Here is a 19,710-nt window from a genome sequence, read left to right on the forward strand (position 1 = left end):
AAATAGAGCGCTTTATATAACACAAACTGAACAAAATCATTTGAGAATCGTTATCTGTATTTTTACACCAACTTATCTACAGAATGAGCGAAGTTTCCTAAACTATGATTCAAAAACTGATTTATGGTGGACAGCGAAAAGGTTTTTGCACTGAATTGTAAATTAAATTACAGGGCCGCATTTAAAGGGTCTTAGGGGGTCTGTAGACCCGGGCCTCTAGATGGATGGGGGCCTCCACTCTGATTAAAATCTCATCTGGGTGTCTAAAAGTAATCATAAAGATACAATAATTATCATAATATAAAATATGACCAAAAATATGAAACATATTTCTTCGTTTGTTACATCCCCCATCTTAATAAATTAGCATAATTCAGTTCTAAAAGGGAAGATCGAATATAGTGCATGAGAATCGTGATTTATATTTTTTCTTTGAATACAAGTCTTCTGTAGTCTCATATAATTATAAAATATTCAGTCCCAGTCCGGTAATATATGTCATGGTTCATGTCGCAGAACTACATATATTCCCTTAACTTTCTTACTGTACTTTAACATACATGTATCAGGCGAAGTCAGCGGCCACATTTTTTCTAGCCCCGGGCCTTTAGATGTATTAATCCGTCTCTGTGAATCTGAATTATGAACAAACGTTACAAAGATCTTCAATTCTAATGTATCAAAGACATTGTAAAATCTTGGACGCTATCCTTGAACATGTCAGAATAATAAGTTAATAGAAGGAAAAATTGAAGTATTTCGAAATAACAATTATTTTCATCATCTTCTAATACTCGAACTATTCCTAAGAAAAAAATAACATCTACTACATTCCTTATTCCTTGTATGTGAATCAATAAAAACTTCATTTTATGTTTGGAATGTTTGAGTGCAAAGCTGACCCTCTTGAAGACTGACAAACATAAAAGTAGATTTCGGGGAGAAAAAAATCCAAGTTAATAACTACTAGTATGTGAAATAAGTTTCCCAGGCTGGTATAATGATAAGAATGTTAAAAAAAAATCATCGTATTCTAAATTACCATTACCAATGATATAGATTAACTTAGCCGTTTGATTTACCTTTACATTTGAACTGTTAGCATCTAGGTGTCAACCTCATGATAAATCGGATACAAGTTGCCTATAACTATCAATTTCTTAAAATTGTCGGGAAACCAAGTATCTGATCCCTCGCTATTATCAGATTACTATTTGTGCCAGAACCACTTAAAACAGCAATATATGTTATAGTAATAATAACTATCAGTGACGTATTTAAGGAGGGCTTCCAGGCTTAAGCCCCCCCGAAATTTTATTAAAGTAAATGAAATATCTTGCAGAATTTTCACATTTTGAGGAATTACGTTAGCAAAGCCCCCGAAACAAAATCGTAAATACGTCACTGATAATAATAATAATAACTTTATTTTCAGTGTTGTGAACAGCTCATTAACAAAAATACAACACTATGTTAAAACCATTACACAATCATTGAAAACAGACCAGAAAATTTGTAGTATAGAATGAATATTAGAGCTGGTTAAGGCCCTTTTTAGAATATTAATATATTCGAATTACAAGATTCAAGCTGATTATAAAACAAGAGTAAATAGAAACAGTCAAAATCATAAAATACTATTTACAGAATTATGGAAATTAAAGCTTCATTTAACTATCGTTTCAAGCTTGCTTAAAATTTCATACCCAGTATGTAAAAGATCCTGGTTATTTATTATCTTATTTTTATATAAAAGAATGGTTCTTTGAATAAATTGTTATAACTAAAGATATTCTGAATATAGATTATATTGTATAATAACAATAAAATCAAGTCCTTGTCAAAAAGTTAAAATAATTTAATTTTGCAAAAAATGCTCTATTGTTTCTCCTAACATATGCTCATTTTAAATTCTTGTAAGACACTCTTCTCAATATTTTTCGTTTTGAATTTAGTGTTACCAAAGTCGACTGACTTCTTACACTATAAATCGGCACTCTTATTCCTATATTTTCCAAGTAGTAATCACTACTATTTATTATCCAATACCATTTGAATAAAGTATTTATCCATAAATTTCCTTCTTTCTGATAGAAATTGAAGTCTCCAAAAAGTTACCAATATTCGTATTCGTGTGAATAGTAGTCCTTTTTCATTTTATGACATAATAGTCGTATAAAACACTTCTGTACTGCTTCGATTTTGTTAACAAGTATATTAGACGAACTATGTTATTATTATTATTATTATTATTAATAATAATAATAATGGTTGACCAAAGTTTTTTCTATTATATTGTACTAGACTGGCTATGAATAAATATTAAGTTACGTAGAAACAACTTCTTTAAAAATTCAGAAATTTGTGATTGATTGATTTACGTCCTTAAGCAACATAGAAGCTATAGTAGACGAGACTACCATATATGTCACGTTCAATACTCAAGGGAATCAAGTTTATTTTTGAATATTTTGGACATAACTCACCTTTAAGATCCTTTCAGAGCTATCTGAAGCTCCTCTTAGAGCTAAACGGATGCACGTATAGATATTGTAAATAACGCTTATAATGCCAAGTACAAACTTTCTATTTCTTTTTCTCACAATTTTGGTAACTGGACTTGTTTTTCGTGTGCTCTGAACGCCTCATATAGTCTCAGAACCACGATGGGGATTGAATCCGTTACGGTTAGTGAGTGTACCAAGCAAGACCACCTCGTAGTGAACAGTTCTTTCTGCACCACACATTTCACTTCCAAGACAGCTGAATTATGAGACCACGCTACAGTTCCCTGTACTGAACTGTCATGTTCATAATTACTGTTCAAATCTATTATCGGTAACTGAATTAGCAAATTCAATGAAACTTTTAACATATCTTACCTCAGCGAAGGTCAGAGACTCGGTTTTTTCGAGTTTCTCGAGACATCTTGATATCAAAATGGCACTCCAACTGTCTGCAAGGACGTATTCAACTATTTAAACAACGTCTTTTGTATTCAAACCACTTCCTGGTAGGTGGAACACTCGTGATGAGAGGGGTCGTTAGAGATATCGAAGAGATATTTTGTGCAAATATTTTTGTCGATGATTTAAAGTTAAATGAAGTCATAACTTACATGAAATAAATTAGTGTAAATAATAAACGTGTATGTTAGTATGGTCAATATCACACATATATAATTTCTTTCAATTTTTATAGAAACATTTGGATATTTGAGCCGATTTAAGTACAATTTGCTGCAACTTGAGGAAAATAATGTAATTTTTAAATTGCAGCAGTATAATACACTGAAATAATAGTCTTCATTTTGGCAGTTTTGTAAAAATAAATTATATACCTCTGCATTTGTTATCTATTTCTACAAATACTATTTCTTCTACAGAACATGCAAGGAGCTCTTTCAAAATTGCTCACTAGATGGCGAGCCTATAGATTGCTGTTCTTTTAGAAGTCTGCCGTCTGATTTCCCCAATTGCTACTCATTCAACTCGCAGCAAGTGAGGTACGTATAATAACCACACAAAGTCTGAGTTTAAATATGACTACGAATATCATAAATTTTATGAAATTACAATTTGATCGTAATTAAAATTACATTTTTTACAAATCAACGAAACTAACGATCTACACCGTTAGTTGCGCGGCAAATGTCAACACAGTATTCCACTTCAATTCAAATGTTCACAAGCATGTAGAGTGACGCTTCTTATTGCAACAATTCTATCACGCAAGTCTTCCAAATTTTCAAACTATGTAGAATAAACCTGATTTACCATAACTATCTATGGTAGAAGTATACCATAACAAGGAAAGGCCAGATACAGAAAGATGTGGGGATCGTTAGGGCCATTTTATGAACTTAGAACTTCTTTCAATCCATTTGTGTTAAGATGATCATCCAGGAAGACTCTGAGGACGTAGAAAAATGACATGGAACATCATCTTCCTGGAGAATGGCTCCGGGTGGGAGTTGTGGCAAGCATATTGTTGCACGTAAAACTTCTCGGAACAAAATCCACAGACTTCAATTCCATCAGGAATAACACATAAAAAAAGAAAAAAAATTGGCGTCCATGTAACTACTAGCTATAGGCTAACAGTTGATAACACTTTAACGACACTGTAGCTAGTGCGTAAGCGAAATTGACACATGATGCATTCTTAGCAAAATTTTCTGAGTTACTCTTCACAGTGATACAAATTTCCGTCATTCTACTGATTTGTTATATTGTTACGAATTTTTGTTTTATCGGAGTTCTAATGGAACATGTATATATTGTTTGGTAATACATAGGTTAATTCAGTTTTTTTGAGCCAAAGTCAATGTACTTTACAACTGTGCCGCGCATGCGCAACCTATCACAGTAAAATTACCATGGGGCAACCAACAGTATTTCGTTAGTCATGCAGTAGATCAGTGTAGTGATTTGTAGTCTGATGCCAACAAAACTGAACATACTATTTTGGGAGGAATTTATTGTGGTCCTTTCCAACGCTAAGTTCACGGTGTCGCGCATCGTAGAAATGTGTCAAGTGCGTAACTTCCATGTAGGTCGTGCCATGTGAATCGTATTATACAGAAATATGCGGCACAAAGTCTTGGGCTCACCACATTGACGCTAACAGCAAGAAACTGGACGCTATTGCATGTGACGACCTCAGAAACCCGCACATAGCGTGCGATGGCCGCATATCGCAGGCAACAATTAAGCACGTTATTCACAGGGATTTACTCCTCACGGTAATTCATAAGAACAGAGTGCACACTCTGAAACTATGTCATGTGGCTGAGCGAAAAAGGAATTGAAGGAGGCTGTATGAACGTCATCTAGCGGGTGATGGATGGAAGTTGGTTGTTATTCTTGATGAGACGTGGATTTACCTCACAGGCTGATGTAAAGTTCGCGCCATTACTTACAGATCTGTTGACGCTAAAGGTCGAAGCGGTTTCTTCTGCCAGTGGGTAGAGACTTTCAAAAAAAAAAAAAAAAAAAAAAAAAAAAAAATCATGATTGTGGTCGGTTTCTTGTACAGAGGCAAATTGAGTATCCGAAAGGTGAAGCGAAAAGTCAAAACTAATGCTGTATACTACTAGACACATGTCATGACTAACATGTACCAGCATGAAATCCCAGCGTTGCACGGACAAGGCGTGATCTACGTTGAACTGCACCAAGAAAAGGCACCCATCCACATGGTGAAAACATCGGTGGAATTCTATCGCCGTATGGAACAGAAAACTTAAATTTCGGCAATTTTCTATCCTGATATCCTTGTTAAGAGTCCAGATGTCAGCCCAATGGACTATTGTACTTTCGAACTCCTCAAGCGGCGCCTGTCCCATCGTCAAATCCGCATCGTCTCCGACCTGTGGAAAGTCTGTAAGGAGGAGTGTGATGCAATAACCAGGATTCAGCTGAAACTCAGTCTGCTGCAATGGAAACACCGATGGCGGGCAGCAGTCAGTAAAGGTGGCTTGAGATCGTACACAGTTGGCGATGGAAACATGGCAGTTCCTAGGTAAGTGGCACATTCAAATTCGGTTTAATATACTGTAAATGAATCAAGCTCTGTATATATTAACTTGATGACTTCTCATTCAATAGCTGACTTCAAACCAAATATTAGTTGCAAGTGAGAAATATGACGATAAGAGATTTAATTCAAATTGATGAGTAAGGACCTCGACCAACAACGTGACAAACGCCAACAGGCCCGTAACCAGCCCAAAAATGTAGGGGGGCCCGGCTGAACTTAGGGGGGCCCTATCCAACCATATTATAGTTCATCACCATATTATAGTTCATTTGCAAGCCTACCGTGGAAATTTTAAGGGGGCAGCAAAAATTTAGGGGGCGCCCGGTCCCCCAGACCCCCCTGGATACGGGCCTGAACGCTAACCTAAGAACAGTACTCGAATTTTCAGCGGCGTAGGACCATGTTTTGTTTCATCGAAAAGCCTCTAGATAGCGCTGCAGGTGTGATTTAGTTGACCGATCCGCACTTTTTTTCTACACACGAGAGCAGCTGGCTTGGCGGGTGGAATTTAAATCCTCAGTGAGTGATGCTAACCTGTGGGGAAAATCCCATTTTGTGAGATTTTTTGACGTTATATTTTCGGAAGGGGATAAAGAGCAACATATATCAGATTTTTCATACATGCAACATATATATAAATCCACGTCAACAAAATTCTTTACAGGCGAAAAGTAGACAATAAGTGATCAATAAGCACGAAATCACTGTTGATACTGAAATTCGAAGTCTTTCCTTTGCTGTGAAGAAAGTTCATGCTAGTGGAGAAGTGGTTTATGAACCAAGTTAACCATATCTTGTGCTCAAAATCCAAGCGCCAAGGAACACAATTCGGTGCTCGGGTATTTGAGAAATGAAAGAGAAAACTATAATGAATGAATGGAAAGAGTAAAATACTAATCGAGAAACAAGCAACTTTCAAGACAAGACATTCTCACAAAATATGTGAAGAACGTTGTTTCTTGCGGTATTGTTACTCTCAGTAGAAGCTGATGGCACAAGATCTCAATATGGACACTACATTTCTGATAATAAAATATATTTGTTTTCTGATTAAGGAAAACATTCTTTCATAAACTGTTTTACCAAGAGAGAAGATCGATATATAAGGATAATTCGTTCAGATATTGTGAAAAGTGAGTAACATACAAAAGCTTCATTTGTAAAAATTGGTATAGAACTCGTCAGTGCTTAAAACAGATCAAATAAAATACTTAGAAGGAATATGGTACTTCTGTTCCAACAATCAATAACGTATGAAAGGAGATATTAAAAAAATATTGTTACGATCTATAATAATAATAATTATATGCATCGATTTAATTACTTACTATTCAAATTAGTCATTTTTCGAAATTACTAAGAGTTGTTGAGATATTTCAATCCCAAACAAAAATGCAGAACATTATGATGCATAACAGATTCGAGAAAAATTGCACTTGAATGTGAAAAGGATAAATACAAAGCAAGAGGCGCCGATTTCTGTATGAGAGGATTGCCCGTGGTGTTAGGGAGTTTGAAGTAAACAATCAAATAGGGAAATCCCTAAGGTGTTTAAGATATATTGCAAAGTTGCATTGAATCGATCCTTTCTCTTGACAAGTGTCACAAGGCCACGATGTATAACAGGGCTCCCTTTAAAGCTGCCTAAGTGTATAGTTAGTGTGACATGTTTAATGTTTGAAATTTTCATTTTATTTCTTTCATGTGCTTGGGCGATATTCTACAACAGCTGGAAACTATAGAGCATCATTGAATTTACAAAGTTTTTTGACGGGGTATACACTTCTATTCTAGATAATAATTGATATTAACATTGAAGCTTGTCCTTTTAAATTAAATTAAACTACGAATGGAGCTCACTTATGAGTTTGTTCTAAGTCGGTCAAGTGTAAGAATGATTAATTACAACTAAATAGTCTGTGATGCAAATACATTAAAGAGCTGAGATGATTGAGTAATTTATTTTGAATTTATTTGCCTTTTGTATACACATTGTTACTTTATACTTCTCGACAACTCATTGCTTGCTCGGTTGATTTCAATTAATGCCCTTTTCATCACCCAAGCTATAAGGTAGTGGAGCATATTGTCTATAGTGGAGTACAAAATAAAGAGAGTAATATTTACGAATATATTTTGAAGTTAATGGCACGGCATTTCTACTTATTGTAATGAATCGTGATTATCTCTTGGGAAGGGACATTTTGGCACTCTAAGCGAGACTGATAACATCTGCTGCTTGCAAGGGACCTTTTGACACGAATTGCTCAACATTTTTATGAGAGGACGCTTTGGCATCAAGTTAGACAATCAGAAGGCAATATGTTATTGAAGAGATTAGTATGAAAATGAAGCATGGAGAACATACAATTGTAATTTTTCTGTATTAATTGAAACTGGGACATTCTTCATAGCAAGCAGCAAAAAAAACATTAATTGTGTATTTGACGAATGGCGAATGAACGCACCATTAGCCATTAGTTTGCCGAATTTCGTACCAGTTACACAACATTACGAAATAATCCTCGAATGCATTGACCAAGATTATGTTCAGATGAGCTACTCAGAAATACCATGAGATACCCTTAAAAATTGTTTATCCTCTTGCTGACAAGTTAGGAATACACCATACAACTGTTATTTGATGATTCTGTTGAATCGGTAACGTACTACATGGATTGACACCAGTCAACATGTATCGCCATCTGGAGGTATGCAGTTCTCTGAGTGTAAAGAATAACCTGGAAAATTTACTGGATCGAATGATCACTTTAGATGAAAAATGGATCTATTGTGACAATTGTAAACAGTCAGAGAATGGTTGGCTCGTGATGAACGTCCAGGACGGTTTAATAATCCACCTCTCCAACCATAGAAAGTATAGTTGTTGATGTTGTTGTCAATGATGGCAGTAATCTATCACATCTTTCTCAGGGAAGATGAAACCACCAGTGCATATCGTTATAGAACTGAACTCCGTGAAATGCATCGCAAACGTATCTTCAAGTATCCAGCAATGGTCATCAGACATAGTGCCCTCGTGTGAGACAAAAATATTGGCCCTCATGTTGCGTAAAGGATGGTGCAGGCTCCTCTTGAGTTACAGTACTCTTCCTCACCCATAATATTCCCCAATACCTCTCCCACTTACCACTATTTCCCCAGCACCTCGATCGCTTCTTGGTACGGAAGATCTTTCTTAGTGATCGGGCTGTGCAACGTGCCCTTTCAAAATTTCTCCTCGCAGACTGCAGATTCTTTTCCCACGGAATTCAAACCTTGACTGAGTATGACAAAAGTGTATTTGCAAATGCAGACGGATAAACGGCGACTATTTTGATTTCATTTTATTGGCCTTTAGGGATGATGAACTTGCGACGAAAATTTAATTCGCACAAGCCTAGATGTCTCGGATCGACTTTATTCCGAAAACTGTGTATTTCGTTTTTTTTTTATTTTTGTAAATCACGTTTTATTAATAATACTGCTGCATATGATAACGACTGTATCTGAAATTTTGTTTTAAAAATAAAAAAGAAATAATGATTTTGTTTCGACGTTAAATATATTTGTTGTTCATTGTAATTTTTGCCAATGATTTATTTTTAATGAATTTTAGGGAGCCAACAGAAATGGTCTACCTGAACACTACATATGACATAAATCTTAAATTTAAGTTCAAATGGACATCTCTTCCGGGAATGGTAAGTGTTTCTTTTAAGAAATATTATTTTCGGCTATTTTAGATTTAAGAAGTGAGTCGTACTGCAATTCTTGATGTAAGATGCTGAATTTATATTTGAAACTGCAAACAGATTTGCAATGTTATAAATATGGAAGTTATTTAGTAAATCAAATGCAGCAGTCTATCGACACTTATTTTTTTTTAAAAAGATCAAATTCAGTACTGGTATTCTCGTTTTAAAAAATAAAAAAAGCTTATTGAAACTACTTCTAGAGATATACTAATTGTTCAATATAAAAATATATTATAATCTATCATAAGGTAAATGAGAGATTATTAAAAAAAAACATTTTTACTATTGAAATTATATTGTTCAAACATTGTCTTCGTAAATAATAGAATACAATTGGTTATTACAAAATATTTCATACACATCAGTTACAAGATAAATTGAGGAGTTCGATGTAATAAGGGCGTAAGCAAAGTTATGCTCTTTATGCATCAAACGCATAAGTGGCTTTTACCATGCTTGTTTAGCCTCCTGTCAAAATTTCAACTCAATATCGGAATAAAATGCTGCATATTACATTGTTTTATGTAAGATAAAAACACTACTTAAATTTTCAACATTGTTTTTTCCTCAAATGCATATTTCAGATTTACTCTTATTGTATCAAACGTCTCAATTGTGAAATATATAGATTTCTTAAAATTTTAAGTTGTGTTCCTTCATGAAGCATGGAATTGTTGCGCTACATCGCTTGGAAAAGTGATGAAAGAAGTGCTAGTACCCCGTCACTGAAAAATACATATTTTCCTAATATGAAGCACACATGTAATCTGACCCTTGTTTCAATAAAACATCAAGTGGGGTCCCTAGAAAGAATAAAAATGTTTATTAGGGTTTTAAATTCTAGTGAGGACCCAAATTTCACATTTTATGTTTTTCTAGGGGGTAAAGTATAAATGCTTGCTTCCGCAGGAAAAGTTCCAACTTACAGCGCTTCAAACTACTACTCTTACTTTTTAAATGTAAAACTTTGGAAATTCTTTATTTTGCTATATTTTGATAGGACTACAGAATACTTATATTCCAGTAATTTCACTAGAAAAACGAAAGTTATTTATTAAAACGATCTAATGATTTAAATAAGTATAGGGTAATATGTAAACGTATAAGATAGGAAAAAGTAACTAAAAGCTGAATCCATTCTATCAATGTAAGTCACAAATGCATTGGAATAATAATTAAGGTGAATAAGGTGAAGAGTGTGAAGGAACCATACACTGAGAAAAAAAATGTAGGTGGCATACTTTGAAAGCCGGCGTGTTTTTTTAAAAAGGTACTCAGAAAACCAGCCATTTTTGGTATTTTTCAATAAAGAATTAAAAAATATTCTACAGGTTAATATGTGTGTTTATCACACCACATGAAAGATCAGTGCTTCCTCTACATTCACAAACAAACATTACAAGCATGCGTGTGTCATAAGGCGAACTATAATGGTTTATCTTGGATATGATTTTCGATATAGGAAAAAGTCCGTACCTAGCCTTGGTATGATAAACACGGAAACATTCTGGCATGCAGAGACCCACATCATAATCAGGACACATCCATGTTGTGTTCTTTCGCTTCCGTTTGCCATCATATACCTTTCCTACATCAGAACAGACCTTACAATATCTAGTAGGTCTCTCTTTTTTCCGTAGCGGGAACCTTCTTTGTAAAATGTCTCCCGGTCAATCTGTTGGTTCCAGTTGAGATTTGAGGAACTTGTTGAGCTTCGAAACATGCTTTTTCGCTCAAAGCTTCCCCCACTTTCTGCAGAAAGTCTGCTAACTGCACATTGTTCTTCTCTTCTAGTTTTCTTGTATAGTATCCATGCATTTGCTCATGACATATCGAACAATTGGAAGAATAGTTTCTTCCACCACTTCAGTTGCTTCCGATTGAAGGGGTAATACGCCACTAATTGATCACTTTTGTCCACACCAACTTTGTTTATATTGTAGTCTAACACTACGTTCGGTTTTATCTTCCCTACAGGCCCGTTCTTTGATTTTACGGTAACTTCAGTGGATGTAGCTTGATGTTTAGTTGAAAGCATCAAGACATCCCTTGTGTCTTTCCATTTCACACACAAAAGATGATCTTTACGCTGAAACACCATATCACCTTATTGTTCTCCCTTCCTGCCTACAACGGACTTCATTTTTTGCCGACCAGGGTATAGCAGCATGCAGAGGTATCCCTACAGATTCTGCAAAATCATCTTGCACGTCTCTGGCATGCAATAAGGAATCCTATATAATAACATTTGCTTGCACGTTCATAGCACGTGCATGGCCAGCTTGGCCAAAATACCGTGCACGTGCTATGCACGCGCATGGCTTTCAATGTGTTAAAAACGTAGGTTACATTCGTAATTCCTGTAGTTTCTGGACTTAACGTACAACCGTATATAGCATCCTGCAGCAAACGTATAGCTGAAAAAGTATGTATTATACGTACTGTCTACATAAGTGCAATGACGTCATTCGCGTGACGTCATCTACAGTAACAAGTATATACGGAGGTAATATCTAGCTTTGTGACGTCAGGATCGTATGTAGCATGTGGGTTAATAATGACGACACTCACTGACTATCAGGACGGAGCATAATTTCAAGAAGTATGCAATATACGTTCTGTACGTGTGTTTCTTGCGTTCAACCCCGAGACAGCATCTATATTGTACTTCTGCCCCGTACGTACGACTAGATACAGTGTACGTATTGTACCTATGTATTATACAGATTTTCCTTATGTCGCACACAGCTTGTCCCGATACAGCATACAGAATATCCGTATGCACCATACAGAGTGCACATATGCAGCTTACAGACTGGCTGCATGCGGCATATAGATTACACGTATGTCGCGTACAGGCTGGCCATATGTAATGTATGGATTGGATGTATGTAGCTTATAGATTGTCCATATGAAATATACGGATTTTACCTGTATCGCATACGTATTGCCTTGTTGTAATATATGAATTGGACATATTCAGGATCTACATTGTACGTATAGTGCATCATTATTGAAGTGCTGCAACATACTGAGAAATGCATGATACATTCTTACTGTAATGTTGCCACATATTGTTTTTCTCTGTATGGAAACAAAAATAGCTTAAAATATGGTTGATCTCCTTTGTGCCAATAATAATAAAATTAAAAATACTACACTTTTCAATCTTAGTTTGGAGCAGTGAAACTGTCCAGAGAAATGTATTTATCTGCAGGGTGTAAGTTTGGACTTCCTGCTAATTCTTTGGAAAGCTACTGCAAAGCCAAGTGTTGAAAAGTGGCACAAGAGTTAATTTTAAAATTATTGGCACAAAGGAGGGTAACCACATGTTAAACTATTTTAGTTTTCATACAGAGTAAATCAATATGTGACAATATTACTGTAAGAATTTATCATACCTTTTGCAATAACTTAGTTGCAGCACTTCAATAATAATGCAAAATGCACAACCATGTACAATCCTATGTTCAAACTCAAAAAAGACTTACGTACAGTCATTTATTAAGCCGTTATCATCCATTGCTTGTACAGTCACGAAAGAAAATATTCTTCAGTTGACAAAATTTGTTTTCCTAAAAACTCAACAATAAATTAACCTATCAGAGTACCGACTTTGGCAGGTTGTCAAGTTATAACTATTCGAAGAATAACAACAAAAAGATCCAAATTAATTAATTTGTTGCCGAGCTATTGGCAAAAGAAAATTTGTCAACTGTCAAATACTTTCTTTTCCGTGTGTACTATATAAAGATGACTTTACCTCATTCTTTTCCTTAATAATATCCTCTTCCAAAATGCAGAAGTTGTTACCACAAGAGGCGTGAATAGGATTTTCCAGAAATAACTTCTCTGCACATTTTAATTAACAGATATGTTATTTTTTAAATGACGCTATAATTAAAAACACGGTGTCAGCTGAAAAAGTTTTCCCTCACAAGATGATTCCTAAACAGTACTCGCCATTAAAAATGAAACTTCAAGGAGACAGGGTAGCTACGCCAAAGTTCCCAAGCCGATATCTAATAGTAAGTGTCGAATATGCTTAACCCTTAACATACCAAGCGGGGTACTCTAGGGACCCCAGAGAGTAATATTTGGTGATACTGCCGCAATTATAAGAATCAATTTATTCTCGATTTTTATATGTATTCTGCAACCCTTTGAGATATCAATTACATGATTAGATCAACGATGCGTTTCTTTAAAAAATACAAAAAATAAAAACACACTTCAAAATGTAAAAACTCCATTGTTAAACCTGTGTTTCAGATTTACGAACACAAAAGTATGAAATTGTATGAAGAACTGAATAGTGTTCAAATATACATAATATTTGACGTCAACAATGTTCATTTAACTTAAGTATGCTTCTAGACATCCAAAAAATAATAGTTGGAGTACCCTCTGCAATACTATGTTGAGAAATTAAAATAATACTTGGGGTCCCCAGAAGACTCCAGCTTGGTAAACAACTTTGACGACTTAGGCTTGGTACGTTAAGGGTTAAACTTACCGCTGTATTCGCTGTGTGACAACGTGGTGATAGCAGAGCAGAACTGACCCAACATTGACAACCAGAACGACTGTAACACAGCGAGACATCGAGAGGATGTTCTCTTCTGGTATGGTAAGCCATGCGTCTTACGATCCAATGCCACAGCTCATCAACTGTAGCTGGCGGAGTTCACAGGTATAAGAAGCTGTGCAGCCATCGACCAAACATATTTATCCTTCCCTGCTCTACACATTCTGCAAATTTGGACTTTCCTGGATGTATCCTTCTTAGTTCAACATTTTAAGTAACGAGCAGTGTAATAGTCTCATACATTATTTAAAGAAAGAGCGATGATTCTCAGAATTACTCGGAAGTTTCTAGTTTACAATTATATACATATATAGATAGATAGATAGATGTACAATAATTTAAAACGGTTATATCAAAGTTTGCATTCAGAGCACAAAAAGAAGTATAGCTCTCGGAACATTGATTTTAGCCAGATAATACCACTAGTAAACTCAACCACACTCAGTACCGTTAGTTGCTTGGTATTGTCTATAAGGCAAAGATCATCGTATCTCATTGCGTGTAGATTTTTGTATTTGTTTAACACTAAAAATTGTTTGTCGCTAATCGAACCCAGTAACATATATACCGACAGGACGTACGTTAGTCACAAGGTTACATGAGTGAAACACTAAATTATTCGATTGACACTTGTGGCCTTGTCAACACTAGAGAAAGGTACAAAGTGATTAAATAAATACGAAACATAGTACATACAAAATATAGCGATGTATGAAGTCTCCTTTTCATACGATTTGGAGAAAGGATACATCTGTAGAGAGCAACATAAATGATTTCTCTGGATAATTTGGATTAGTACAGAATTCGAACAAAAATAATTTTGAAATTCGTTAAGTCCAACATTTTTTCTTTCTTTCTTCAGATTCTCAATAAAGTTGACTACTGAAAAGCTGAGTTACAGATTTTATGTTAAAACATATTCACTATACCATTGCCTTATTCACAGAACAATACATTAGTTATTAATGTATGACTGAAATAATAGTGCTTCGTGCAGATTTATCCAATCGGAATTGCACAATGATAAAAAAAAATGTTGCAAGGTATAATGTTCTTATTTACAGAGAAAAAGAGTTGAAAGGACTTAACGCTAACAAACATTTTCTTTAAACAGACATACATTTATTCTAATTTATGGAAGAAAGAAATAATTTGCGGAGCAGTATATTTATTAAGGTTACATATTTGTACAAAAGAATGTAAATACAATCGGGTCTGTCTTCAGAAAGGACGTGCTTTTAGCCACAAATTACACTGCTTCTTTTCGCTGTCTTTCATGCAGAATCCTGGTTTTGTTTTGATGCATGAAATACCTGAAACAAAAATCCAAAAATATTTAAAATGTTACATTTTAAAATATTTAACATTTTTTAGATTAAATGGACAAAATCTGTTCGGTCAGGTATGGACTTTTGGGTTTCTGGTAGAAAAATGATGAATTAAAAAAAAAAGTGTTTGTTGATGCTGAACAACTCGAAATGTATTACTATGCAAAAGTAAGTGGGTACCCACTGGCGTTCGAGGTACCATGGGGTACCTAATATGTCTGCATTTTTAGATATGTGGAAATATATGTCTCTAAAATGTAAAGAACTGATATCTGTTTAGTACAGAAAACCGCAACTCGGTAAGCCTTATGGATACCGAGGTATGGGAAAATAAAGGATAACACCATAGAAGTGTGAGTTTTGCGTACTAGATTGTGCAGTTTCGAAAACGTAATTACTGAGGGCTAACAACAACCTCAAAAGTAGTTTCAATTCAATACACTACACACACGTCCTTATGGGGGTTTTCGGGTACTATGGCATTCGCAGACCTCCCATTTCTAAACATTCTAAAATATATCTTAATAAACTTATAAAGAACGTTACAGGTGTGTGTTTACCGAAACCGCAAGTCGGTACGTTTAACAGTTACCGAAATATGGTGAAATAAATAGGAACACCATAGGTATGTGGGGCTTCCATACTTGACAGTAGTTTAGAAAATTAATGAAAATATGACTAATGGCTATCAAGATATTGTCAAATAAAGGGAGGACCCACACAGTTATGGGGTTTTCGTGTTAGGTTGTAAAATTTCCGAAACCGATCATGAAATCTGAATAAGCACCAGTAGCAATTTCATCCTAAAGTAACTGGGTATTTTCATGGGGTTTTAGAACATCATGGGTCTAAAAAGATTAAGTTTTAAAAGCTTTGGAAAATATAATTTGACATTTGTAAAGAGTATTAGAAAAGAGAATAGAGTTACCCAAAACTTCCAGCCAGTACATCTTACAGCTAGAGAGAGACCGTGAAATAAAAGAGTTTTAGATCTTGAAATTTCATAAAACAACTTTTGATCTTAATAAAAGTTAAATAAGATGGTACTTATATGGGTGAAGTGAGTACCTCACACTCGTCAGGGCAATTCCGATCGAAAGATTAATTCAGCTCGAAGTTTTCTTCGGGTAAATCCAAGCGTGATAATTCCTAGCGTACAAAAAGAATGAAAATTCTTTGTCAATATCTAATATAGCGACCGAGATATAAGTAATTATGTATTTTACGACGTCGTAAAAATGGAGACCCACATGGATTTGTACTGTTGAGTCTTTGCTGTAAGAAGAAGAAATTTCAGAAAACTACCGTATATACCTTAATAGACAATTAAATGGGTGGAGGCACGGTGGCTTAGTGGTAGAGTGCGTACCTTTGGTGTATTGGGTCCCTGGTTTGATCCGTGTCCAAGTCAGTTTGTAGTCGACATTGTATTCGTGGGTATTCTCGGGGTACTCCCGTTTCCTCCCACCTTTACACTCCATCAATTCTATCATCAACATTCACTTGCCTTAATTTCATTTTAAAATTAAATGGGCAGTTAAGTGTGATCGTATCTCTGTGGATTAAGAGAATACTCCAGTGTAGTTTCTGCAAAACATACTAGGTACACACCCCACCACTAAGTTACTGTGTCCTCACTGATTTAATTGTATATTAAGGTATATACAGTAGGTTTTTGAATTTCTTTCTTATAGCAAAGACCCAGAAGTACAAATCCTTAAAGATCTCTATTTTTACGTCATAAAATAAATGACTCGTTATATTTTGGTTGCTATATTAGATATTCACAGGGAATTTTCACTCTTTTACACAGCTCGATGAACCTTTGGAACTGCCTGAAGAAAACCTAGAACTAATCTTTCCATCGAAATTGTACTGAGGTACTCACTTAACCCATAGAAATACCATCTTATTTAATTTTGTTGGGACCAATAATTTTTCCGAAGTTTCAACATCTCATACTCTTTTATTTCACGGTGTTTCTCTATATGTTAGATGTACTAGCTGCAAGTTTTAGGTAAATACATATTTCTAATACTCTTTACAAATGTCAAGTTATATTTTCAAAAGCTTTTAAAATTTAATCTTGGTAGACTGTAAGATGTTCTAACACCCCATGGAAATATCTAATTACTTGAAGATGGAATTGCTACTGGTGTTTATTAACTTTCCATGACCGGTTTCGGAAATTTTATCATCTAATACGAAAATCCCATACCTGTATTGGTCCTCTCTTTATTTGACAATATCTTGATAGCCGTTAGTCATATTTGAATTCATTTTCCAAATTGTACCTTCAAGTATGCAAGCCCCACATACATATCGTGTCGCGCTTTATTTTCCCATATCTCGGTATCCGTAAGGCTTACCGAGTAACAGTTTTCGGTAAACAAATATCAGTTCTTTACATTTTAGACACATGTATTTCCATATATCTAAAATGCAGAAATTAGGTACCGCATAGTACCCCTCTACCCCATTGGGGTACCCACTTACTTTTGCATACCAGGGCAAAAACACCAGTGGTCGTTACTTTAAGGTTGAAAACATACTCTTTTGTCTCTTCTGTGAGCACCGTGAATCGGTCGGAGCTGTACCATAGTTGGAAAGAGACACTGATCCTTCCTATATATGACCATGTAGTCAGAATTCAAAATCGAATAGCCGTTGAAGGAAAAACAATATTTTAAAATCCCTTGTATTGCACCGGTAGTAGTCATCTCAAAATTGAAATGTTCCAGTGGTAGTTAGGGTTTTGTACCAGTGTTCGTCACTCAAACAACTTGACATAATTTATTCAGAAACGCACTGTTTATCAGTTTAAAATTAAGAATAGAGTATAAAGTACTAATCTTAATAACTGTGCATCACTTTTGGCACTCAAGAAAGAAAATAAAAAAGTTTTTACATACTTTTTAAAGCAATTTCAGTAAGAAAAATGTTAACTGAATTCAAAAGTTAACTGTATATTATTTTAACGTTAAGAGTACAATATTAATTACTATGTTTAATAACTATAGTGACTTTAAGCACTCAAGAATGAAAATAAACATGTTTGTACATACATTTTTAATACAATTTGAGAAACAAAATTAGTTAACCGAATTCAAAACTTAATTATATATCACCTTAAGATTAAGAATGGACTATAAAATACTGAGGTTAATAATAATGCATTACTGAAGAATGAAAACAAAAATGTTTTTAACTACCTATATTGTATTTACATGTTGTTATTTCTCATTAACATGCTTTTTGATAACGCACGATATGGGCTAGGGGACGCACGAGAAATGATTTGAGACTGTCACCTCTCGCAAAGGTGTCGCGAAAGTTGTCTCGTCTCGAAAACTGTATCTGTTTCTATTGGAAGAGCTATGTCTCGTCTCGAATTTCGTAACAAAAATTCGTTACACATGCAGTTTTGTGTAAAAAGTGAAATGTATAAATACAGGAGAGAAAACATTGCAAACAAACATTATGTTAGTATGTTGAACATACTTTTTTGTATGTGGTGCAAAATATCTTCATCTATGGGGTTACTTTGCACCAAAGTTTATATGAAATGAAATCTTTGAGTTTTACGTTCCACGCTTTTGCCGGGTATGCAAAAGGAGACTATAATCATGAGAATGAATGAATTAGTAGAATGAAAACTGTGAGAGAAAACGGGAAAACCCCGAGGAAACCACACACAGTGTTTGTCCAACACAAAGCCCATTTGGCACGTGCTGGGATCGATCCAGGAACTCCACGCAGGAGAGGTGAACGCTCCACCACTGAGCCACCGCGATCCCTCATATAGAGTAGAAGTAACAAGATGTAAAAAAAAAAAAAAAAAATGGCCCGTCTGGAGGACATGTAAGCTAAACACCAATACAATTGTTACAGATTTATTTACTTGCACTGTTTAGGCTCAACATCGCAACACCAATATCATTATGTCACATCCTTTCAAAACTATGCTAACTGCAACGTAGACCTGCTTTGCTTCGTAATGTCCAAATAGTTGATTACTGTGCTCGAAAGCAGGCAAGTAGCATACAAATTTATGATGTTGAAGGCGTTATTTTTCACAGCTATGGAGAAAAGACATGAAAACGAAAAATAAAAAGAAATCTTTGTTTTACGTCCTACGGTTATGCTATGTATGCTGACAGTCACAAATGAGTATTGAAAATTGATGATCTTGGAATACGATTTGGTGGAATAATGAGGGGGGGGGATAGACATTGATTAAATATAAAATTGAAAAGAAATAAGGGCCTGACGCTCAAATATTTATCTATCTGGCAGCCATCTTGATCCCTCTAAAATATCATGAAGTACTTGATTGATTCTAAACCCAATAATAGTAATAGTAATTATAACAATAAACACAGAATATACCTAGATATAATTTACGCACCTTGAAGTGTAGAAATTAATGATTGCAATCCTCAGCATTCCAATAGTTCTTTGGTTTCTCCAAATGAAGATTCGGACATCGGTTTTC

The 19,710-nt window shown here is 35.0% G+C and overlaps 1 protein-coding gene across 1 annotated transcript in view; it reads left to right on the forward strand.

Annotated features, from left to right (window-relative positions):
- The window catches only part of LOC145668663 (sodium channel protein Nach-like), a 61,823-nt gene that overhangs the window by 19,079 nt on the left and 23,034 nt on the right, over positions 1 to 19,710 (forward strand). Inside the window, exons 4-5 of the mRNA XM_081736759.1 lie at positions 3,386 to 3,505; positions 9,161 to 9,245. Coding sequence (XP_081592885.1) covers positions 3,386 to 3,505; positions 9,161 to 9,245 — 205 coding nt within the window. The remainder of the gene's footprint in view (positions 1 to 3,385; positions 3,506 to 9,160; positions 9,246 to 19,710) is intronic.

Source organism: Thermobia domestica, chromosome 1 (genome assembly GCF_964235325.1).
Source record: "Thermobia domestica chromosome 1, izTheDome1.hap1.1, whole genome shotgun sequence".
Lineage (NCBI taxonomy): Eukaryota > Metazoa > Arthropoda > Insecta > Zygentoma > Lepismatidae > Thermobia > Thermobia domestica.